The following is a 21,869-nucleotide window of genomic DNA, read 5'->3' as shown; positions in this document are numbered from 1 at the left end:
TGATCTTTAGGCCAGCCTGAAAACTATGGTCCTGCCTTAGTACTGAGTGCTGGGCTCACATCAACTTGCTTTATCTGTGACTGCAGAGACCTGAAGTCCTCCCCAGGTGTTTGCTAAGTGCAAGTGGCTTCTTCTTCCTTCCCTGTCAGCTTTGGCCCAGCATTTGACTCCTACTGAGGTGGCTGAGAAGCTATGACAGGACTCATCTCTCCTGGAGCCTCCACAGCCCTCCTTTTGGGGCTGCCCTCCATCCAGCCAAGGTTCTGGGCTAATGTGCCCCCCCTCTTTGGAGTTAGAGGGTGATTGTGGATCTGACACAGGGTGGGGTCACCTGGTCTTTCTCTGGGCCCCACCTCTGAGTTACTTTAAGAGAGACTTAAGTCATTACAAGGTCAGATTACAGGGTCTTTTCATCATTTGTGATTAATTTAGCTTCCTGAGTGCTGGGATCACGGGTGTCCCTCCCTCCCCTCCCCCACAGTGACACTTTCTGTGGCATGAGCATCTTTCCCTTGGTAGATTTGTCTGTTCTCCCTTCCATCCCATTGAGTGTGTGGTATACTGCAGCTGCCCCAGACCTGACTCATAAGATGGTCGGTCCTCTGTGCCTTCCTCTTTCCTCTCCTTCCCCTGCTCCCTGAATGCTTGCCACAGTTGGTTGTCTCTTTAGCTGCTTCCACTGAATTCACTTTTCCTTAACACTGTATTTATTCTCTAAGTATTTTTTTTTCTTTTCTTTTTTTCGGAGCTGGGGACCGAACCCAGGGCCTTGCGCTTGCTAGGCAAGCGCTCTACCACTGAGCTAAATCCCCAACCCCTCTAAGTATTTTTTTTTTTATCACTTTTACATTTTGTATTCTATGTATATGTGTGTTTCTGTGTGGGCGTGTGCCAAGGAGTGCAGGTGCCCCAGGAGGCCAGAAGAGGACATTGGATCCCCTGGAACTAGAATTGAAAGTACTTGTGAGGGGTGCTGGGACCGGAACTGGGGTCTTCTGCAAGAGCTGAGTCATCTTTCCAGCTCCTGAAACAATTTGACTACATTAACGCACTTATTTTGTATATGTGTTGAAGGAGGGTACACCATGGCATCTGTGTGGGAACTGGAAGACAAGCTTTTCTTCCCTGTACCATGTGGGTTCCAGAGATCAAATGTAAGCCTTCAGTGTTAGGGGCAGGCTTCTTTACCTTCTGAACCATCTCACCAGGTCATATTTCAGTTCCCTTTGTGGCCCTGTGGGACTCTGGGCCAGAGGGAGTCCCCAAAGGACCTTGTCTGCCCCTACTTTCCAGTTTTCTTCCTGCCTTTGGGGAGACTTAAGACACACAGGGCTTCCTCCTGACATGGATAGGCTGAGCTTTTGCCCATCCCTGATGAGGTGATGCCCTCCCTGAGCAGCTAGTGACCTGGAACAGAGACCCTGTCCTGTTGTCCTTACATGGAGCTCCAGTGTCTGGGTGACACTCGTGTCTGGGCTTGTTGAGAGGTGATGGCGTTGAAGTATGTGGGCAGGTGTGAGGGCGGAGTGGCCACACACTCTAGACTCCTGGCAGGGCAGTCTCCACCTCCCATCAATTTAAGGGGGCCACCCTCACAGGAAGAAGCCAGAAGGGGAAGTGAGTGCATACACACAAAATAAAGGAATTAGCAAGAAATGCACAAGAAAGACATTGCTTTGTGGATGCTGTGACTCATGTGCAGATCCTGATGTAGGTCCCTAGGAATGTCTGATGTGGGTGTCCAAAGCATTGTTAGGGCTGGGAGGGCATGATAGCCCTGAAGGAAGCAGTAGAAGGGAGTCTTGGGCCCGCCTTTCTTGTGACTGGAAAGCCACAGGCTAGTCTGGCCTTTGCAGTTGCCTGCCTGAGTCCCATGCAAAGATGTCTCACTGGTCTTGCCTTCAAGGGAGTCCCCAAAGGACCTTGTCTGCCCCTACTTTCCTACAGGCTACCTGCTTACTAAGCTTGGCTCCATAGGCATACACAGTGTGCAAGGATGAGAGTGTTGTTGTCATCCACCCCATCTTCCTCAGTCCCTCTGTCTTCCTCTCTCTCCCTCCATCTCTATTGCCTTTTGCTACCATGCCTGGGTGGCTGTTTCTCAGCAGCCTCACGCAGGTAGGGTATTGTAAGGAGGTTGTGGGTAGACAGTGAGTGGGTCAGGGTCGTTCCAGGGCCAGGTTGGCAGGCAATTGTGTCTGAGTGAGTAACTTGGGGAGGACCTCCTGTGCCTCCTGCCTGGCATCCCTGCTGTTAAGGTGCTTGTCACTGCACATGTTGTAGCTTTGGCCTGTGGTAGCCTGCCCCTGTCCTGCCCTCTGCTGACCACTCAGAGGCCCTGCCATGTCCTCTTCCTGACCCCACTCTGCCCTGTCATTTCTCAGAAACCCTGGTCTGTGCTCCATTGTTCCTGCGGCCTGGTCTCCTGAGCAGCCTGAGGGCCTGGAGGGCCGTGGTAGGCAGGACAGGAGGCTGATGGAGTATTTTCACTCTCTTTGCAGTGTGCAAGGAGCCTCCCTACAAAGTGGAGGAGTCAGGCTACGCAGGCTTCATCATGCTCATCGAAGTATACTTCAAAAACAAGGTAAGAGGCTGAGGGAGTGGAAAGCACCTGTGACCCTGGCAGGAGCCAGACTGTGAGGGAGGGAGTAGAGGTGGGACTAGGGGCACACGCTTGTCAGTCAAGCTTAGACCCTAACAGAATGAAAAATAGAAACAAAAAGTGGAGGCTGACCCAGCTGCGTACAGGGCATGGGCCTCAATAGGGCAGAGGAATGAAGAAAGACACAGAGATTTCCAATCTGGTGATCTAGGCTGGACTCAGAGAAACTACAGCTGCCCACACACAGCTGGACCAGAAGGTGGGGTTTGTGCCCACAGCTAGGCAGGGAGGCAGGGTAGTTCATCTCCATAGGAGCCCTCTCTGTAGGGGAGCAGTCTGTAGACTGTCAGCACCCAGCATGAGAAAGCTATGGTGGCTATTGTACACCCTGTCAACCCTGTAGTTGCTGTGTGTGGTGTGTTCCCCCTCAAGGCTTTGCTGTCCCTCTGAACCTGAGGCTATGGTCTTCTTGACATGGGTGCCTGTGTCAACAGTGCACATTCAGTCAGAAACCGAGGACTTCAGTGTCTGGAAAATGACTAAGTGGGACATGTCCCCTGGAGCAAGTTCTGTTGGTGAGGCTACACAGACCTCCAGACAATAAATGTCCTAGGCTGGCAAGTGGGGAGGCTGTGTTGGCTGTGTCCTAAGAACCACCTTCCCAAGGGAAGAGTTGTCAGGGTCCCTGAGTGAATGAAGCGTCAGAGCAGTGCCCACAGAGGGACAGCTGGGATGGCGTGCAGTGTGCGCAGTTTTCATTGCCTGCTTCTTCACTGCGCATGCCGAGGCCATCTCACAGCAGCCAGCACTGGCACAGGGAGCGGGGCTTTTCCTCCAAAGATTTAACTTCTGTGTACTGGGAACCTGTGCCCTTCCAGTTGTTTTTCTCTGTAGTTCTTACAACTTTATAATTTTACTCTGTCCATGCATTTATATATGTTTGTCACATACATACACACGCCACACACACACACACACACACACACACACACACACACACACACACACACACACACACACACACACACACACCAAAGGCAAAAGACCACATGTGGGGAATTGGGTTCTTTCCTTTATCAGGGACTTTGGGTTTTTTTTTTTTTTTTTTTTTTTGGTTTTTTTTTCGGAGCTGGGGACCGAACCCAGGGCCTTATGCTTCCTAGGCAGCGCTCTACCACTGAGCTAAATCCCCTGACTTTGGGTTTTGAACTCAGGTTATTAGGCTTAGCTGCAAGCACTTTGACCGAGTGAGCCCTCTTGCTCACCTCTCAGTTGTTTTAAGGTTTATGATGCTTCTATACGATGGCACGGTGAGGTTCTTTTTTTTCTGAGTTGTGTGTGTTGGTATGTTTTCACAAGTGTGCATGGGAGCCAAAGAGCATCTTTAGAAACTGGGTGATTCCCTACTCTACCTCGTGAGAATATGGCCTCTCACTGGCTTGACTGCAGTGAACTATAGGCATCTGCCTGTCTATACCTCAGCTCTGGGGTTACAGATCACACTCAGGAGTGATCTGATGCTTGTAAGCAAAAACATCACCAGTGAAGCTGTTTGCCCAGCCCGGATGCACACAGTCTAGGAGCATTATGCTTCTCTCTGTATTGGAAAAGGCCTCTGTTGCAAGGGCTACCTTATTCCCGAAAGGCCCCAAGTTTATTTCAGCCTTTTTTTATATCAGCTCTGAAAAGATTTGAGAGTGACAGGAGAGACACCATTTTGTTGCAAGGACCTCTAGGGACAGGCTCAGGTGTGCTGCCCTGTGGGAGCAAGTGCTGTTTCAGTGAATTGCAAGTGCATCCTGAGTTTCAGCCATGCCACAGTAGAGGCAGAGCCAAGGTCATGAGTACTTCCCTGCAGCCTTCAGTGATCAAGTGAGTGGCAGGAAGCACACAGCAGTCTGTCCTACTGTGGTCCAGGAAGGGACAAGGGTCCTACTGCCAACCTGTTCATGGTGAGGCCATGAAGTGTAGGGACAGTGGGACTACTGGTACAACTGACCCACCTCTGGGCCAACAGACTCAGTGTCCTGGAAGCTTAAGGACTGTTTATGGTCCCCTGTGCTCAGAAGCCTTGTGTCCCTGACACCTGTGGGCTTCTCCCTTGCTGGCCAAGCAAGTGGGCTGGCTGGGCTCTGGTTCCTCAGACATCCTAACCCCAGCCACCCACAGCTCTCTGCAATTTGTCCCAGAGCCTGTTGTGCTAATGGGTGAGGAGACTGTGTGGTAAACATCATGCCAGTGGAAGGCACAGTGCTTTGAGAGTAGGCAGGGTCTTGCTTACTACCCAGGCGTTTACCCAGCTCTGTAGTGATTAAGTCCCTCTCTGCTCCCCCAGTCCCTATGGGTTGACTTACCACAGGTCTAGCCAGAGTTAGCTGCCCTGTCTCAGCCAAGGATGGCTGCCATCGGACAGATACAGGGATCTGGCTTTCTGATTGCAAGCCTGCAGTCAGCTGTGGTGTCCCTGCGTCTTTAAATGCTGTTGGTATCCTCAAGGGTGAACAGCATGGAGCTCCTGGACTGCAGAGCCTGCAGAGTGGCCTGGGTAGAGGCTGTTTCCCCCTGTTCCTGTCTCACACTCTATCTGAGGCACATCCTGGATGGGGCTGTCATCCATGTCCTGGCATCTTGGGCAGACCTTGCTGTGCCAGGCACCATTTAAAAGGAGAGTCACACTCCTGGTGTTTCTTAGTTGCTTTGGCCATGGTGGGATGAGCCAGGGCCACTAGGCTATGCCATAACACATTCCTGGGCTTCACAAGCAGAGCAGTGCCTTCGCCTAGCTGCTCACTTGTGTCAGCAGGCCGGGGAGGGTGGGTTGCACTATGTGCTTTGCTCCTGCTTTTCATCCTTACATAAGGAGGGGTCTTTGGTTTCCAGCGGCCCTTGGGCGTGTTGAAGCATGGCTGCTCATTTTCCACCATGTTCTCGCACAGGTCACGCAGTCTGCTTCACCCAGCAGTCGTACCTGAGTGTTCATCCCGCCCTGAAGGCAGGTACCCAGGCAGCTTTGCCCAAGGTCTTGAGACTTTGTCCTCCGTCCTGTCCTAGGGGAGAGGGACTGCATCTGGGCCTCAGGAAGGTGCACCCTGGTGGTTGAGGTTTTGTGCCCCTGCATACTCTTTGGGGATCCCAAGGGCTTCATGTGAGCTACAGGTCAGATGTTGTCATGGACCCCTTGTTGCTCTGGGCTGCTGACCATGCACAGTGCTATGTCCCCACATGTCCTTCTGAGGCAGTTCTCGGCTCATCACAGGGTCTCTCATGTGAGATTCTTTGCTGAGGGTCTGAGTGTTTTCTGAGTCATGTGAGATTCTTTGCTGAGGGTCTGAGTGTTTTCTGAGTCATACTGGACATCTGTATGATGACTTCCTGTCCTGTGCATATACTCTCAGGACAAAGACTAGCCAGGGAATTGTGTCTCTAAGGGAGCTGGGAGTCAGTTCCCTGGAGGGAGGAACCCAAGCTTGATCACACCAATGGGTCTGTGCTAAGCAAGGTCTTGTCTCCTCATCACCCAGGCTACATGCAGATACAGGGAAGGGGTCACAGCGCTGTGGAGTTCTGCAGGGCAGTGTAGTGACAGCAGTGTGGCCTGCCTACTTTGCTTCATGGGTCTCCCAGGGAGGTTTGCTGAGGATCGGACACTTGAAAGGAGCGCCAGTTAAGCGCCACAGTGGAAAAACCACAAAGCAGGACCTAGTGCAAGAGAGAGAGCTTTCACCTAACTGTAGGCATATATCATTCCCCACCATCTCTAGTCTCAGAGCCAGGCCACTCACACAGCTGTGCTCAGACCTATGGTGTTCCTCTGTTGTTTTAGTTAGGGTTCTGTTGCTGCATTGAAACACAGTGACCAAAAAGCAAGTTGGGGAGGAAACAGTCATTCAGCTTACATTTCCACATGGTGGTCCATCCTTGAAGGAAGTCAAGACAGAAAACTCAAATAGGGCAGGAACCTGGAGGCAGGAGCTTGTGCAGAGACCATGGAGGAGTGTTGCTTACTGGCTTCCTTAGCCTGCTTCTTATAGAACCCAGAACCACCAGCCCAGAGAGAGTACCGCCCCGCCCACAATGGGCAGGGCCCTGTCGCATAGGCTTGTGCAAAGCCTGGTCTTATGAAGGCATTTCCTCTTCTTAGACGACTCTAGCTTGTTGACATAAATCTAGGCAGCACACCCATCATTCCTGACCTCAGAATAGAGCCAGGCCACTCACAGGGCTGTGGCCAGACTTGCTCTGCACTGTACAATGTGAGTGCTTGGATCTGGGTGACATCCAGATGACACACTGGAGGCACGCAGGTCTTCCTGCCACCACACCCCTGGTGTGTGCACCTGTGTTGAGCTGCATGTGCCGTGTATAGATAGATGTGCATTACTCTCAGACAGGGACAGCACCAGATTGGGGAGAGAGACTAAAAGACACAGGACATCTAGTGTCTGGAGCCAGCAGAGTCAGGCCAGGCAGGGTTACAGGGGTGCCCCTGTCTCAGCAACAGTAGAAAGAGTATTGGCTCTAAATGACGTACCATGCTTACATCTCAGGAGCTGCTGCCGTCAGAGTGGCTCTTAGGTTCAGTCTGTGAAGTGGTCAGAGTCTGTGAACTTGGTAGGTTATCAGGGGCGGTGGGCAAGGGCATTCCAAACACATCTGTTCCCTAGACCTAGCTAGAGGAGGTCCATTGTCTCTGCAGGCTATAGCTGGAGAAGAAGCTAGCTGTGATGTGGCCTGGCTGCTTAAAAAGCATAGTGGATCTGTAACCAGGCAGTGAGGGACTTGCCTAGACCCCAGGCCTGCTTTCCTATAAGCTGAGCTTCCCTTGAGTCTATGAAGGCTTGTGTATAAAGGAACTTCCTTCTTCTTACAAGCATGACATTTATTTGTGTATTTGTGTGAACACATGAATGTTTGTGTAGGTACATGGGGGTATTTGTGCATTTGCATATGTCAACATGGATGAGTGTGTCTTCACACCTGCCTGGGTCACTTTTGCACACATGCTGTAGGTTGCAGTTGTCATTCAGGGCCAACTCTGTCTTAGAGACTGAATGGTCACTCCCAGGGGAAATCAGGAGCCAATTCCTTCTGGTTTTTCAAACTGATGTTTTTTGTCCTTGGTCATTGGGTGCCCTTGTATGCGCTTTTTTGAAAACCCCTGATTTAATGTTCTCTGTTGATTGTGGACATCAAAGTAGTCCAGCCCTGCCCAGCTGGAACCAGGTTTGAGCCTAATAGTGTTTGCCAGGATTTACACAGCACCTTGGCTGTTTGCTTTTGCCATCCTTACTGAGCACCAGCAAGCCACACTGGAGGCCTGTTCTGCCTTTCTTCTACACTTCACACACTCCGAGAGGCTCCTTTAAATAGCCTGTTGTCAGAAAGTAGATGAACCACATGCCAGTATTTGGCAGGAGAGGCTCAAGCAGCAGATGGCAGGCTGTCCTGCAGAAGTTACAGAGGTGAGGCCCACAGGTGGGATCAGCCCTGCAACTTCACTGTTCCTCCCCACTTTCACTCTGCTGTTGGAAATGCAGTGGCCATGGCAGCCAACACCACATCTGTGCATGGCGTTGTCTATTCTGGTAGATGCTAGTAGAAGAATTAGGAGGGTTCTAGGAGTAGGGGCCTGGGAGGAGTTGGGGGGGGTAGGCACTGAGAGGAGTAAGAGGCCTGGGGGGAGTGGAGGTCTTGGAAGAGGGGGTGCTAGGAGGAGTTGGGAGGACTGAGAGGAGTAAGGGGCCTGGAAGGGGTCAGGTTAACCTTACTTTCTGAACAGCTCCTCATGTTCTGTGGTGGCTATACCATTTTGTTTTCACTGTGATGAGACTTCCTGGGTCTGTGTGACCTCAACCACGCCTACTCTATGTTTAAACCTTGACCCGCTCAATGGATAAATGGATTTTCTTGTTGAGGTTTTTGCCTTTTCTTATGGTCATGGTGGCCCAGCGTCTTCTGATAGCTCACTGGTCTTCAGATAATACACTCTGCTCGGAGTTGACATTGCCGTGCTCTATGGTAGAAGCTTTTTGTGTACTTTGGGTATTAAACTCTGGCCATGTGTGACCAGCAGGTGCCTTACTTCCATCTGCAGTTATTTTCTTATTTATGTCCTTTTATGTACAAAGATCTCACATTTTTAGGAAATTTGGTATTCTGGGTTTCCTTTTATTTGCACATGACTGTAGTATCAGTTGCCACCTGAGGTCATAGAGGCCAACCCTAAGGTTTATACTAGTTCTGTAGTTGTGGGCTAATTTCGTGCTGGAGACAGAGCCTGGGCTTCACATGACCCTCCAGGGCCAGTGTGGTTTTACTTTTGTGTAACTTTTGAGACATACTAGGTAGCCATAATTGGTCTGAAACTCACTATGTAGACCAGGTTCCAGTCTGGCCTTCCATCCACTGAGATCTGTCTACCTCTGGAATGCTGGGATCAGTTGCTTGTACCATTGTGCCCAGCTTCATTTTTATATATGTATGTTTTATAATATTTATTTTGTATGTATATGTATTTAGAGACCAGAGTACAACATATGGGAATCCGTTCTCAGCTTCACCATGTGGGTACTGGGGCTTGGCAATAACATGTTTCTTTACCTGTTTAATCATATTGCTGGACCATTATATTTATTTTAATACAGCCCAGAGTCTCAGCATAGGAAATGATGCCTCCCACAGTGGACAGATCTTCTCACTTCAGTTAACCTAATCAAGTTAATCAGTTAACCTCACAGAGTCCTGTCTCCCAGGTAACTCTAGATCTCATCATGGTGGCACTTAGTTGAGCTATCACAGTCTCACATCTGCAGCTCAGTGGAATCATTAGTGATACAGGTTTAGTTTTATGTGTGTGCATGCCTGAGTGGGTGTGTGGGTGCAGGTGTGTGTAGATGGTTTCCGTGTCCCTCACATCGTCTTCAGTCACTTGGTTCCCTTCTTTCTGATTCAACACGTATGGCCTCTTGTCTCATTGCTCTGGCGAGTACTTTCAGCATTAGTGAAGTATGCGTCCTTGCCTCCTGTTTTAAGGAAAGTTTCCATTGGTTATGGGCCTTTTGTAATGGCTGTTAATGGGTTAAGGAAGCCTACTTCTAAAAGTAAAATCAAAACCAAGAACTTTACTGCCAAAGCATACCTTAGGGTTCAGACACATGATCCTGCACAGTGTGTACAGCATCTCTAAGTGTAGCCTGCAGAACACTGCCAATCAAGATTGCAAGGATGTGAGCAGCTTCTGTGTCAGGGGTGTGGGCTTGGGACCAGAGGTTCCATGGGCCTGTGGCTCCTTACTGTTAGGAGATGGCAGGACTCTCTCCTGGGAGAGGCAGGTACTACACAGAGCTTTTGTATGTCACACGTACTCCTCGAATCCTGTGGGGCTCTCCTTTATGATTAAGAAGCATTTCATGTTGTCAAAGCTATTTTTTTTTTCTGCCACTGTCAAGAAAAACCATGTGGTTATTCCCTTCCTGTCACCAGTGCTCCACTCCAGGTGGCTTTGTGTGCTCTGCCTCGCCCCCCTGGTCCAGCCCTGGTGTGTGGTGTGCGCCATCTTCACAGCTGTTGGATGCACTCTCCGAGTGTTTCCCCAGGGTTTGCATCTGTGTTCATACGCATTGGCAGTCACTGGCTTACCCTGGTATCCCTGGTTTCTATGTGGATTGGTGCCAACCACACAGACTGTTTTAAAGAGGGGCTGTCCCTTTTCTCACGCTGCTGAGTCAGTAGGACAGGCGATTGTTCCTGCATGTTCAGGAGGTCATGCCAGGGGAAGCTTTGTGTCCAAGAGTCATGTCTGCTGTGGCAGGTCTGGAATCTGCTATCTCTCCTCTTGCTTCAGTCTGCACAGTGCTATGGTGCAGGTATCACCATTGGCCTGCTGTTTCCAGAGAGTTCCTGACAGCTGCTTCAGTCTCTTGCTTGTGGTGGGTTTGTTCAGAATCTTTACTTTTTTGTAGAAGAAGTTAACTTTGTTGAAAAGATAAATTTTACGTGTTTGAATGTTTGCCTGCGTATCTGTGTACCACATGTGTGCCTGGTACCCAAGGTGACCAGAAGAGGGCGTCAGCTCCCCTGGGACTGGAGGTTGATGGTTATGAACTGCCATATGGGTGCTGGAAAGCGAGCCTAGCTCCTGAGGAGTAGCTGCTGCTCCCACCTGCCGAGCTTCTCTGTGGACTCTGCTGTGAGTAGAAAGACACTCGCTTTCTCTTCATGATTTGTCTGTTGGCACCCGCTATTCCTTGTCCCTTTAGCATTATTCTCTTAGCATTTATTTGTGTGTTGTGTCTGTCCTGTCATGCATGAGTACATGTGTGTATTAACATGTTTCCATGTGCATGTCTGTGGAGGCCAGAGGTCAGTGTCAAGTGTCTTTCTCTATCTTGGCCCATATTTTAAGAAATTATTTTATTATATCTTTTAAAGGATATCTTTTTAGGATTTGGTTTCTTTAAAATTTTTCTTTATTTTTATATGTATGGGTGCTTTGCCTACATGTATATCCAAGTGCATGCCTGGTGCTTACAGAAGCCAGAAGAGGGATCAGATTCCCTGGAACTGGAGCTAACAAATGTTGTGAGCCACCGTGTAAGTGCTGGGAATTGACCCGAGTACTCTAGAAGAGCAGTCAGTGCTTAGAGCTACTGAGCAACCTCTCTTGCCTTCCTGTACCTTAATTTTTTTTTAATTGGAAGGACTTTTCTGACCAAAGTCAGAAAACCTGCTAAACAAATTCTAAAAGAGCTTTAACACTTCCTGTACCTTAATTTTTGACACAAGGTCTCTCACCAAACCTGGAGCTCACTGGTGGTTGGACGGGTTGAGGGGACAAGCCTCCTGAGCCCTCCTTGTATACACTTCTCCAAGGTTGGGGTGACAGGTGTGTGCCATCACATCTAGCTCATACGGGGACTAGAGGTCTGTGCTTGAGTCTTTGTGCTTGTAGCATGGACACTTTATCCTCTTCCATGCTCGCGTTCCTAGTCACCTGATTTGGTTTGTTTGTATGGTTTGGTTTTGTTTAAGAAGCTGTGTATTTTACTTCACGTACAAGTGTGTGTGCCATGTATACGTGAGTACACCATATGTACAGAACTTGGAGAGATCAGAAGTTTGGTGCTGGGTCACCTGTGATGCTGCCACCTGGCTGTTTTCCTGTCTGCCACAGGCTGATTACAGTAGCTGCTGTCACCAGACAGGCCAGTTTGTACGGAATCATTCCGTGTTATCTTTTGCTCTCTATGTACTTTTAATTCCGAGTCAAGGTCTCAAAGCCCAGGTTAGCCTTCTTGGCATCCTTCTGCCTCAGCCTCCTGCGCATTGGGATGACCGGTACTGCCTCATGGCACAGTTCCCTGGTGTCTCTTTGAGTCTCTGCTTGCTGAGGGATGTGTTACACAGTATCAGCCTGCTGTGAGGTCCCCCTGCCTCACCCCTGCAGAAAGCTGCTGTTCTCTCTTCCAAAGGTCCCACTGCATCTCCCTGTGCTGTTGGTGAGCCCTGCCCTGTCACTGTGCATGCTCTTCTTTGGGACTGAACAGGGGAAAGCCTCTCTCATGGCCATATTGATCTCCGTGGTGGGTTTCTGAGACAGTTATCCCTTGCCGCCAGCCATATGGTAGCCTGGTGAGTCTCCTTGGTTTAGGGCTGTGCACCTGGCAGGCTGACTGGTCTGGCTGTGAGGATGGGTAGCATCAGTCCCATCTGTCTTCAGGTCTCCATAGTCCAGCAAGGACACTGTCCACAGACCTGCAGTGGCCACCACAGTCCTACCCATGGAGTCACATACCCATCACAAGTTGCCCAAGTTGCCCACATGTTAGGTCCATAAGTCTGATCCCTGAATCCCCCAAACATAGCCAGTCAGAATCACCCTGGCAACCGCTCCTCTGTTTCAGTCTCAGCTGTGGCTCTGCTGTGTGTGCGTCTAGACCTGGCGTGATAGCAGATGCCGGTGTAAACCGGGGCAGGTAGAGTCTGGGCTGCTCGTGCCCCCAGTCCTTAGACAGGGTTCTGTCTCCACTCTATTGTGGGGTCCTAGTGTGCACATCCCCACCTGACCACCTGAGCTGTGCACACTACAGCACCGGCCGGTGGCTGTTTGTCCTTACTGCCTGCCGTCAGAGTGTCCCTCAGTGACCATCAGTGCTTCTGTCTCCTGGCTGTCGGCTTTATTTCAGATCAGGGCTTTGTGCACTCTGGCCGTCCTCAAGTTCTGTGTGGCCAAGAATGACTGAGTCGTCGTCACCCGTGCGTTTTGAAAGATTTTTTTTTTTTTTAATTTCTTGTGTTTAAGTGTTTGCCTGTGTGCATATCATGTGTCTGTCTGGTGCTGCAGAAGCCAGAAGAAGGTGTTTTATTCCCTGGACATGGAGTTATCAGGTAGTTGTGAGTCACCATTTGGGTGCTGGAAACTAAGTCCAAGTCTTTTGCAAAAGCTAGTGCTCTTAACCTAAGCCATCTCCAGCCCAAATGGTGGGTCCTTCCACTGTCCAAGATGTTCTTGCCTTCACACGGGGCTCTCTGTCCCTGTGCAGTGTTTGCTGCTGGCTGGGGCTTTCCTACCTGCTGTCACTTCACTGGTAGGTACCACATGCCGAAGGGACTTCCTATCCTGTATTCCTCCAAGGTGTATGACACTTGTCACTGCAGCAAGAGTGGGCACTAATGCATACTGCTGGGGGTCCTGAGAGGGCAAGCTTTTGACTAGGTCTCCAGGAAAGCCTTGTGTGTGTGGTCAGTGAGGTGTAGCCATGTGTGGCCTGGCACTCTGACCAGAGTGTCCCTGATGCTGCTGAAGCCTGGGCTGTTTCACAAAGCCTGGTGGCTCAGGTGACCCTGGGGGAGGACAGGAGAAGGGCCCATAGATGCAGAGGGTGCCAAGTAAAGAGATGAGAAGAGCATGGCAGCAGGGCATATTCAGAGAGTGGCTTGCAGTGTAGAAAAGTTGAAATTCTGCAGAGAAGTGGAGGACTGCCCGCCAGCTGCCGGCTGGCCTGTGGCACCTTCTCTCTTTGCTCTTGAAGTGTTGGATATGAGCCTTGCCAGTTCTCCGGCTCACTATGTGACCTGTAAACAGTCCACTGCGCGTCTGTGGGAGATAAGACTTTCAGACACCTCATCAGAGCGTCTGCAAATCTGTGCTGCAGGAGCCCTGGTGTCTCTGCCTGCCACTTTCTGGTGCTTCAGGAATGACCACATGGCTCTCACTTGTCACTGCTTTTGTGTTTAAGGCGCTGAGGGTAGAGCCCAGGGCCTCTGCTTATATGCCAGGTGCATGCCCATCATTGAGCCCCACCAGTACAGGTGTGAGTGTGCTTGTGTGCTTTTCTCATATGCTGGTCTGTCTTCTCTGTACGGTTTTCATTTCTTAGTGTATGTGTTTTACTAGTCTTTTTGAACTGAATTTAAATCAGCAATCAGGGGAGGCCTTGGCTCTTTGACTGGCTCTCAGAGCCTCTTTCAGTCTTCTCCTTCCTTCCTTTCCCTCCCCCTCCCACATTATTTGCTGTCAGCATTTGAGTGATAACTGCCTATTGTGGAAGGGCATGGTGCTGAGGGCAGCGTCTCTTGTGAACTCACACGTGGATCTGGGGCCTCAGCCATGTGTTCAGGCCATACCCAGATCTATCTGACTGCTGATGACATAGAGTCTGTCTGAGGGCTGCTGTACTCTCACACGCAGGGTGAGGAATGGGTCCAGATGCCCAGGGGTGTCTTGTCCTGAAGCCATTCCTCCTGAGCTGTGTGGACTCCTGGCTCCCTTGGCACCAGGACTGGTCTGGCCAGTTGGGTGGCATTGCAGCTGACTGAGCCTGGAGAGATGCTGGCTCGCCGCCCTCTTGTGGGTATGGGTGGCTGTTTTGTACAGGGGCATGAGATGAATATGAAGCTGCTTGAAGTTGGGACAACTTGCGAGACTGACTGAAGTTACTGAGGACCTTAGCCTTGGGGGAACTGGACAGCATATGCTGGCCCTCGGGTCCTAGTGTGTAGGCGTATCTCCAGCTCTGAGAATCTGTGTCCCCAAGGAGTCCTGAGTCAGCACGGGTGACTAAAGGCATGGTGCATTGTCTCAGGTTGCCCTCCCTCCCTGTCACTCCATAGAGAACAGGGCTCAGCTAGTAAGGAGCTTGCCACACTAGCATGAGGACTTCCCAGCACCGTCTGGAGAAATATGTGTGGCATGTGAATAATCCCTGTGTAAGGGCTCTGTCTTAGTTAGCGTTTTTACTGTAGTGAAGAAACCATGACCAAGGCAACTCTTACAAGGACAACATTTAATTGGGACTGGCTTCCAGGTTCAGAGGTTCAGTCCATTATCATCAAGATGGAGCATGGCAGCGTCCAGGCAGGCATGGTGCAGGAGGAGCTGAAGGCTAACAGGAGAAGTCTGGCTCTCATGTAGTTAGGAGGAGGGTCTCAAAGCCTACTACTCCCGCAGTGAGCAGTGACGCACTTCTGACAAGGCCACACCTCCTAATAGTGCTGCTCCCTGGGCCAAGCGTATTCAAACTACCACAGGATCCTTGAGACTTGGTGATTAACTAGCCTATAATTGGTTAAGTTCTGGATTCAATGAGGCACTGCCTCACAAAATAGGCTGCCGAGTGACTGAGGAAGACACTGAATTATGCATGTGTGAACATACATGCATACCCAAGAACCTTTTCCCTAGGGTCCTTGCTTGCCCTGTTGAGCCAGCTCTGCACAGCCCTTTTTCTAGTCACTACCGTAGAGCTGCAGGCTGGAACCAGTGGGGTACAGGTCTTCCTACACTGACTGGTTAGTCCTTTTTCCCTTCTAGTCACGGTCTCAGCCCTACTCACTGTCCTCTTCATCCTTTTTCGGCTGTAGTTCCCCCTCTTTTCTTTTGGCAGATGATTTGCTAAGCCCTGAAGGTGTCTGTTTGGTGTTGACCTGTCCCACCCCTCTGGGCTGCTAGTTCATCTTTGGAGCATTTTCTCTCTCAGGCGTGGCTTTGGATCCTAAGGCTTGATGGCCCCAAGGGCACGAGTCTGAGCTTACATCTCTGCTGTAGATCAATTGGCCAGGTCCAGATCCTGTATCACACAGTAGAAACGCCTCCCTCTTCTGTCCTCCCTCCTTGACCTGCTCTTATTTCCCTGTCTGTGTCCTTTTTGTAGGGAATGCAGGGTGAGTGCCAGGTCATCTCCACTCCAGCCAAGACAGGGTTCCCCTCTGAACAGAGTGATATCTGGGATCCAGTTAAGGGCAGCCTGGAGAGGGAGCCAGTGTGAGATGCTGGCTTCTTGGGGATAAAGGGGGGAGGGCAGCTTTTTCTGCTGATTGTTTCCATGCCTTCTGCACCTCTGCTGCCTCTTTTGTGGGAGGAACAAGAAGGGACATAGCCCCCATTCATCTAGGCCAACCTTCCATCTGTTTCCGAGACTATGCAGAAACCCATGTCTGTTAAGCTCAGGGTCTCTGCCCTCAGTGTTAGTCTCATTCCCTATTGCCCTTTACTCACAACTCTTGGAGGACCTGTCCAGTGGCAGGTATGCCAACAGATGAACGGGAGACCCAGGGACCACTCTGCTGCTGTCATGGGATGGCACATTGCTGGCTGAGCCCCTGCTCAGAGTCACGTTAAGTCCTCAGAGCTCATACGGCCACCATTGAGTAAATTGACCCATACACCCTTTGTCTGGTTTTCCCCACATATACTGACATAGTCCTTGGCAGACTCAGGGCATGCCTGCTGGAAACAGGGTCGCATTGGACCTAGGGCTACCTACAGAGGCTTCCTGTCCTGCATCCTGCCTTTTGCGGAGGAGGGGGGGAGGGGTGGTGGTGGTGGTGGTGGTGGTGGTGGTGGTGGTAGTAGTAAAGGAAAAAGGAAGTGGTGGTGGTAGAGGAGGAGATGTTCGTGGTGGAGGTGGTGGTTGATGATGGTGGTTTGCTTGGGTTTTTTGGTGGGATTACTTTTTTGTTGTTGTTTCCTCAGAAGTTGAATCTATTTTAATCACACTGACTAGCTAATGTGAAGCTAATGTTTCAGTGGGTTTAAAAGTCAAGCTTAAAAGTCTGGACTGGGCCCATCTCCACTAAGATAGGGATGGGGGTGGAGCAAAGGAGCTCTTATCCCTCAAGAAGTACTGATCCTGGGGTTGGGGATTTAGCTCAGTGGTAGAGCGCTTGCCTAGCAAGCGCAAGGCCCTGGGTTCGGTCCCCAGCTCCGGAAAAAAAGAAAAAAAAAAAAAAAAAAGAAGAAGTACTGATCCTTTATCAAGGGTGTTGACGTAGCTATACTCTCTTTCTAAGACATCCAAACAAGAAATCAGGAGAGCGGCTCCCAAGCCTGGCCATCACATGAGCATGAATGCCCAATGCTTAGGACTCTGCTGCCGACTAGACACTTCCAGCCAGGAGACTAGAGCTTCTGGGGTTCAGCTTGGAGGTAGTGGCACCCTGCTTGCTCAGCCTGTGGCAGCTGTTGTCCTGACATGTGCCTAGCAGCCCTGAATGACTAGCAGCTACAGCTCCCACATGGGCCTTGGGTATTTTGGGTGTCAGGTCCTCCAGCTTACAGCTACTAGTGTCACAGCCTGTCTTGGTCTTGGTAACCATTAGTGTCATAGCTCTTGAACCTTCAGATCTCAGCTGCTTCTGGGACTCTTAGGGATGAGGACTATCTTTATTTTCTTGTCCCTGCTTTCTTAAGCCTGCTCTCCTCTCCTTCTATCATGTGGTCCTCAGGCCTGCATGGCAAAAGCCCATCCCTCTGAGCCAGCTGCTTACCTGGGTTCCTTTCTGATTGCTGGGTGAGGTGGAGTTCCCTTGTACTTTTCTCATCGTGTGGCTGTCTAGTTGTAGCAGCACCATTGGCTGAGGAGGTTGTTTTGCTTCCATGGAACTGTGCTGACACCCATACCATAAGTCAGTTGTCTGTCCCGTGTCTGTAGGTTTAAAAGCCCTGGGGATGGGGACAGGCATGGCAGTGCTGTTCCCATCCCAGCACTCAGGACACAGAGGCTGGGACATTGTGGAAATACAGCATCACCTGACAGTGGGGTGTCAAATCATCCAAGAGTGGTTCCTTTTGATTTCCAAACCCCTGCACCCAAAGCCTCTGGGCTTTGGTTTCTGTGGTGGCTCCCGTGTGCCTCCTGTGATAAAATCATGTGATTTGACCCCACTCCTACTGTTCTGCTCTCGGTTGAGACCCAAGGAATATATATCTGGGGGACTCTAAGGAAAGAGTAACAGGGAGTGAGTGCCTTGCTGGGTGAGGCTTAGGGAAGAACCACCTCTCTAGTGCTCTTCAATTTGATGGGGATCTCAGAGGCAAGAGTCCTTACCCTGTTGGCATCACAGGGCTCAACTGTTCATGGTTGTCAAGTCCTTTGAATGGCAGATGAGATGAGTATCTGGGACCTGGGGGAAGGAGAGGGAGGCTGGGAGTGGGGCATGGAAGAGACTCCGTCTACACAGTGTGCAGTGTTTCTGCTCATTGCTGATGCACTTACGGTGCTCTGTGTTCTAGGAGGAGCCGAGGAAGGTCTGCTTCACCTATGACCTGTTCCTCAACCTGGAGGGCAACCCTCCTGTCAACCACCTGCGCTGTGAGAAGCTCACCTTCAACAACCCCACCACTGAGTTTCGCTGCAAGCTACTCATGGCCGGCGGGGTGAGTGTGCCTGCCTGCCACCTCTGCTCTGTGTTGGCTGGTAGCATGGCCAGGCATGAATAGACCTTAACCGATGGGGTGGGCAGCAGCCTGAATGGCTCAAGGTGCGGAGGGGCATTGACAAGGGCAGACAACTACAGCTGGACTGGCTGCTACAGCTGGACTGGCTGCTACAGCTGGACTGGCTGCTACAGCTGGACTGGCTGCTACAGCTGGACTGGCTGCTGAAGGGCAAGGTGGCAAAGCCACCTGCAACCTAAGGTCATAGAGCATACATGCCCAAGTGCTAGCCTAGGCTTATGATGGTCTGGCAAGGGCGTGTGGGTATGGGTGTGGGGAGCTGAGGGTGTGGTTTGTGTGAGTATGGGGGTAGTTTTATGGGTGTTCCACAGTTCATGTGTGCATGCAGATGCACAAGTATGGTAGTGGTCTGGTATGCGAGTGTGATTATGCATGGAGTGTGTTGTGTTCTGTTGTGAGGTATTCTGTACAGTGCTACTTGTGGTCTGTAGATATGTATGTGGCATGTGTGGTTGTGGTGTGAAAGGTGAGTGTCTTACGTTCTATTTAGAGTATATGTTTAATGTAGAGTGTGTTGTGGTAACTATTTGGGAGAGTGTGGTGTTCTGAGGTGTGTACTATGTGTGTGGTACTTGGAGACATGAGGTAGAGATGTGTGGGCGGTGTGGTATTGTTTGAGATGTGTGTGAAGGGATCTGTCTAAGTGTAGGACAAGTGTGTGGTGATATCTGAGATGCTGTACATATGTCTGTGAGGTAGGACCTGTGTGTGGTTGGTCGGTTGTGTGTGTAAGAGGTATGGGGGTGGTCTGTGGTGTGTGTATGTGATGTGTGAGGTCTGTGTGGTGCTCTGTAGCGGCATCTGAGTGTGTGGCCTGCCCTCTTCTTTAGGTCCATGTCAGCCAGGGTGTGTTTCTAGGGTCAGGCATCCCCTTTCTCTTGGCTCTGTATAGCCAGGTCTCTCAGGAATGGCCTTCCTCAGAAAGGAAATGGTTATTCTGAGGCGAGAGTTTGAGAATCCTGCATGCAAAACTCTGTGACTGCTTGGGTGGTGGCAGGGGCAGTGGCAGCCTCCGGTGCACCCACACACATGATGCTGTTCTGCCCTCTGAGTCCTGGATGGCTAAGGGTGTGTGGGTGTGGGCAGTAGCTGCACCAGGTGCCTCATAGCCAGTGTGTGTGGGCGGCCCCAGGGCCCCAGGTCAGCTTCTTGGGAGCGTCAGTGTCTCAGGCCTCTTCAGGCCTCTCAGGTGCCAGGGGAAGTATTACCCAAGCTCTGGAGACAGTCTCAGGGCATCATCTGGGCACAGCCTAGAAGGGATAGGGAGGGAAGACTGTGTCCAGTTGGTCTTGAAGAGAGACTGCAGTGATCTCCCCGAGTGGCCCAAGGGAGCCAGCCAGCCAGACACTCTCCAGTCTCAAGTGGCCTTGGATATGGGATGATGGCTCCCAGGTGATTCCCGGGATCAGGTAACTGTGGCCCTGTGTTGTTGACCTTCTGGGTTGTGAATCTCTGTGTGGGTAATGCTTGTTGTTCAGAAACTGTGGTTACTGGGGAACCAGAGATGGCATCATGCTAGGACCTTGTGGCCCTGTGTACAGTGGCTATAGGTTCTGACTCTAGACATGCCCAGACTGGGATCCCACTGTTCTACCAAGGCAGTCAGCCGGTGCCCAGCTCTGTGTTTGATCTGCTGGTAGCCTGAGGCTATTACACCAGGGAGCCTGGTCCATGTGGCAGCTGGTCCGGTGCCTGGCCTTGGGCATCTTGGCAGGGAACTCAAGCTGCTTACCTGGAGGCCAGGCAGGCTGGCAAGTGAAAAGAAGTCAGGTTGTTCAGGGACCATAGAAGTCCAGCTGCCCTAAAATTGGTGTCTGACACGCACTGGGCTCCTACCCTGTCCTGAAAGGCCCCTTACTCATGGGACCATTGTCCTGGGGCTGGAACCTCACAGCTGCTTTTAGGGTCTGGTTCACAAAGCCTAGCTGGGGACACACAGCCTCCATAGTGGCCTCACTTCTGTTGTGGTTGGGCAGGCTCCTATGAGCAAGTCACAGCAGGGCAGGTCACATTTCAGTACATTGTCATTTAACCGTGGGATTAGCATACCCAGATGAAAGGCATGGCTGGCTAGGTGCATAGCCCAGATGTTCCTCTTCTGCCAGCCCAAACCCTTTCTTTGAAGCCCCATTCTCCCTTTTTCTGCTGCACTCTGTGCAGTGTTGCATCCTCAGTGACTGAACTCCATCTTTGTATGAACTTGCTGTTTAGAGGCCATTCCCAAACTGCTTCGGGCACCTAGGAAGCAACTGATGCAGGGCAACACTTCCTATGCCTCAGGCTGGTCCTCTTCCTAGCCTGTGACCCTGAGCTGGCCAGGGTTCCCAGCAGCCCCAGCACTGACTGGCCCCTACGGTTCTTCTCTTACCTTTCTTGCCCTTGGCCCTGTTCTTGGCTTCTGCCTTGTTGCTTGGGCTCTGTGTGGTTAGCTCCAGCCGCTTGTACCTGAAGTTCGGAAGACTTGTCCCAGCCTTATCTGTGCTGATCCCTCAAAAGCCACTCTGCTGCCTCCACCACAACTGGCAGAACTCTCCTGCTGGGCCTCCCTCCAGCCTCCTCCTCAGTGCTCAGTACAGTCATGGCCCCAGCTGCATCTCTTGCTTTGCTACAGGCTTTGAATCTTCTTGACCAGGGCTGCAGTCTGCTGGCCAGGGTCCACTCCTAGAAGCCTTGGGGCCATTTTGGTCCCCAGCTCCATCACAAGGACAAACCTGTGACTCTTCTGGGCAGCTGACCTCTAGCTTCCTTCTCCCTCCACAGGAGGCCAGCTCCACGGCCGCCAGACCATTGCCTGGCGCCTGTGGATAACCTCTGTCTCTTCTTTGTCACTAGGTGATGGTAATGCCCGAAGGAGCGGACACGGTGTCCAGGCCCAGCCCTGACTACCCCATGTTACCCACAATTCCACTCTCTGCCTTCTCTGACCCCAAGAAGAACAAACCATCCCACGGCTCCAAGGTTAGTGAGGTGGAAGGCCAGCGTTGTGGAGCGTGGACCTGGCCATTGGCAATTGCAAGCCATCGCCACCACCATTTGCAGATCCCAGCCCTGCACACCTGCCGCCTACATCCAGAGCCTCTGCTCCTGCTCCTTGTTGCTTCGCTAGCTAGCGTGGCCAAGAGTGGTGCTTGGAATCTGGCTGCTCATTTTGTGCCCAGCTCTTCTTCTGTCACAGGTCTCATGGGCCCTCTTTCCTGCCCAACAGTGATTTGTCCCCAGCTACTGTGCAGGGCATCTCTATCATTGGTCCCTTGGTGACTTCCTTGGCTCTAGGTTCTGGACCACACCTGCCCTTGTAACTTCCAGGTCTGGTGGTCAGTAGTGCTGGCATGGAGCCGACTTGAAGGAGGTGGGGATAGCATGCATGAGACTGAGCTGACCTCCAGGACACACATTTTGTCCCCTTGCTCAGCACTCTGGACAGTTCACACTGGGCCTCCTGGAGGGACCACCCAGCCACAGGCTGGCCAGTGCCACTGCAAGGTCTGAACCTAGAACCCTGATTCTGTCTCTCGAGACACAGGGTACTTA

At 51.2% G+C, this 21,869-nt stretch overlaps 1 protein-coding gene and 1 non-coding gene across 4 annotated transcripts in view; one reads left to right on the top strand and one right to left on the bottom strand.

Moving 5' to 3' along the window:
- Nucleotides 1-21,869, top strand: part of Mllt1 (MLLT1 super elongation complex subunit) — a 44,903-nt gene that overhangs the window by 13,269 nt on the left and 9,765 nt on the right. Inside the window, exons 3-5 of one of the 3 annotated variants that reach the window (XM_032900787.1) lie at nt 2,502-2,584; nt 18,114-18,257; nt 21,171-21,296. In XM_032900787.1, coding sequence (XP_032756678.1) covers nt 2,502-2,584; nt 18,114-18,257; nt 21,171-21,296 — 353 coding nt within the window. The remainder of the gene's footprint in view (nt 1-2,501; nt 2,585-18,113; nt 18,258-21,170; nt 21,297-21,869) is intronic. The other 2 variants (XM_032900788.1, XM_032900789.1) reach the window with 2 other exon arrangements.
- On the bottom strand, nt 11,299-11,361 carry LOC116899792. Its single transcript, XR_004387798.1, has one exon. It is a non-coding gene; the product is annotated as a U7 small nuclear RNA (small nuclear RNA).

This window comes from Rattus rattus, chromosome 4 (assembly GCF_011064425.1).
Source record: "Rattus rattus isolate New Zealand chromosome 4, Rrattus_CSIRO_v1, whole genome shotgun sequence".
NCBI classification, from domain to species: Eukaryota; Metazoa; Chordata; class Mammalia; order Rodentia; family Muridae; genus Rattus; species Rattus rattus.
This window is presented reverse-complemented; position numbering and strand designations above follow the sequence as displayed.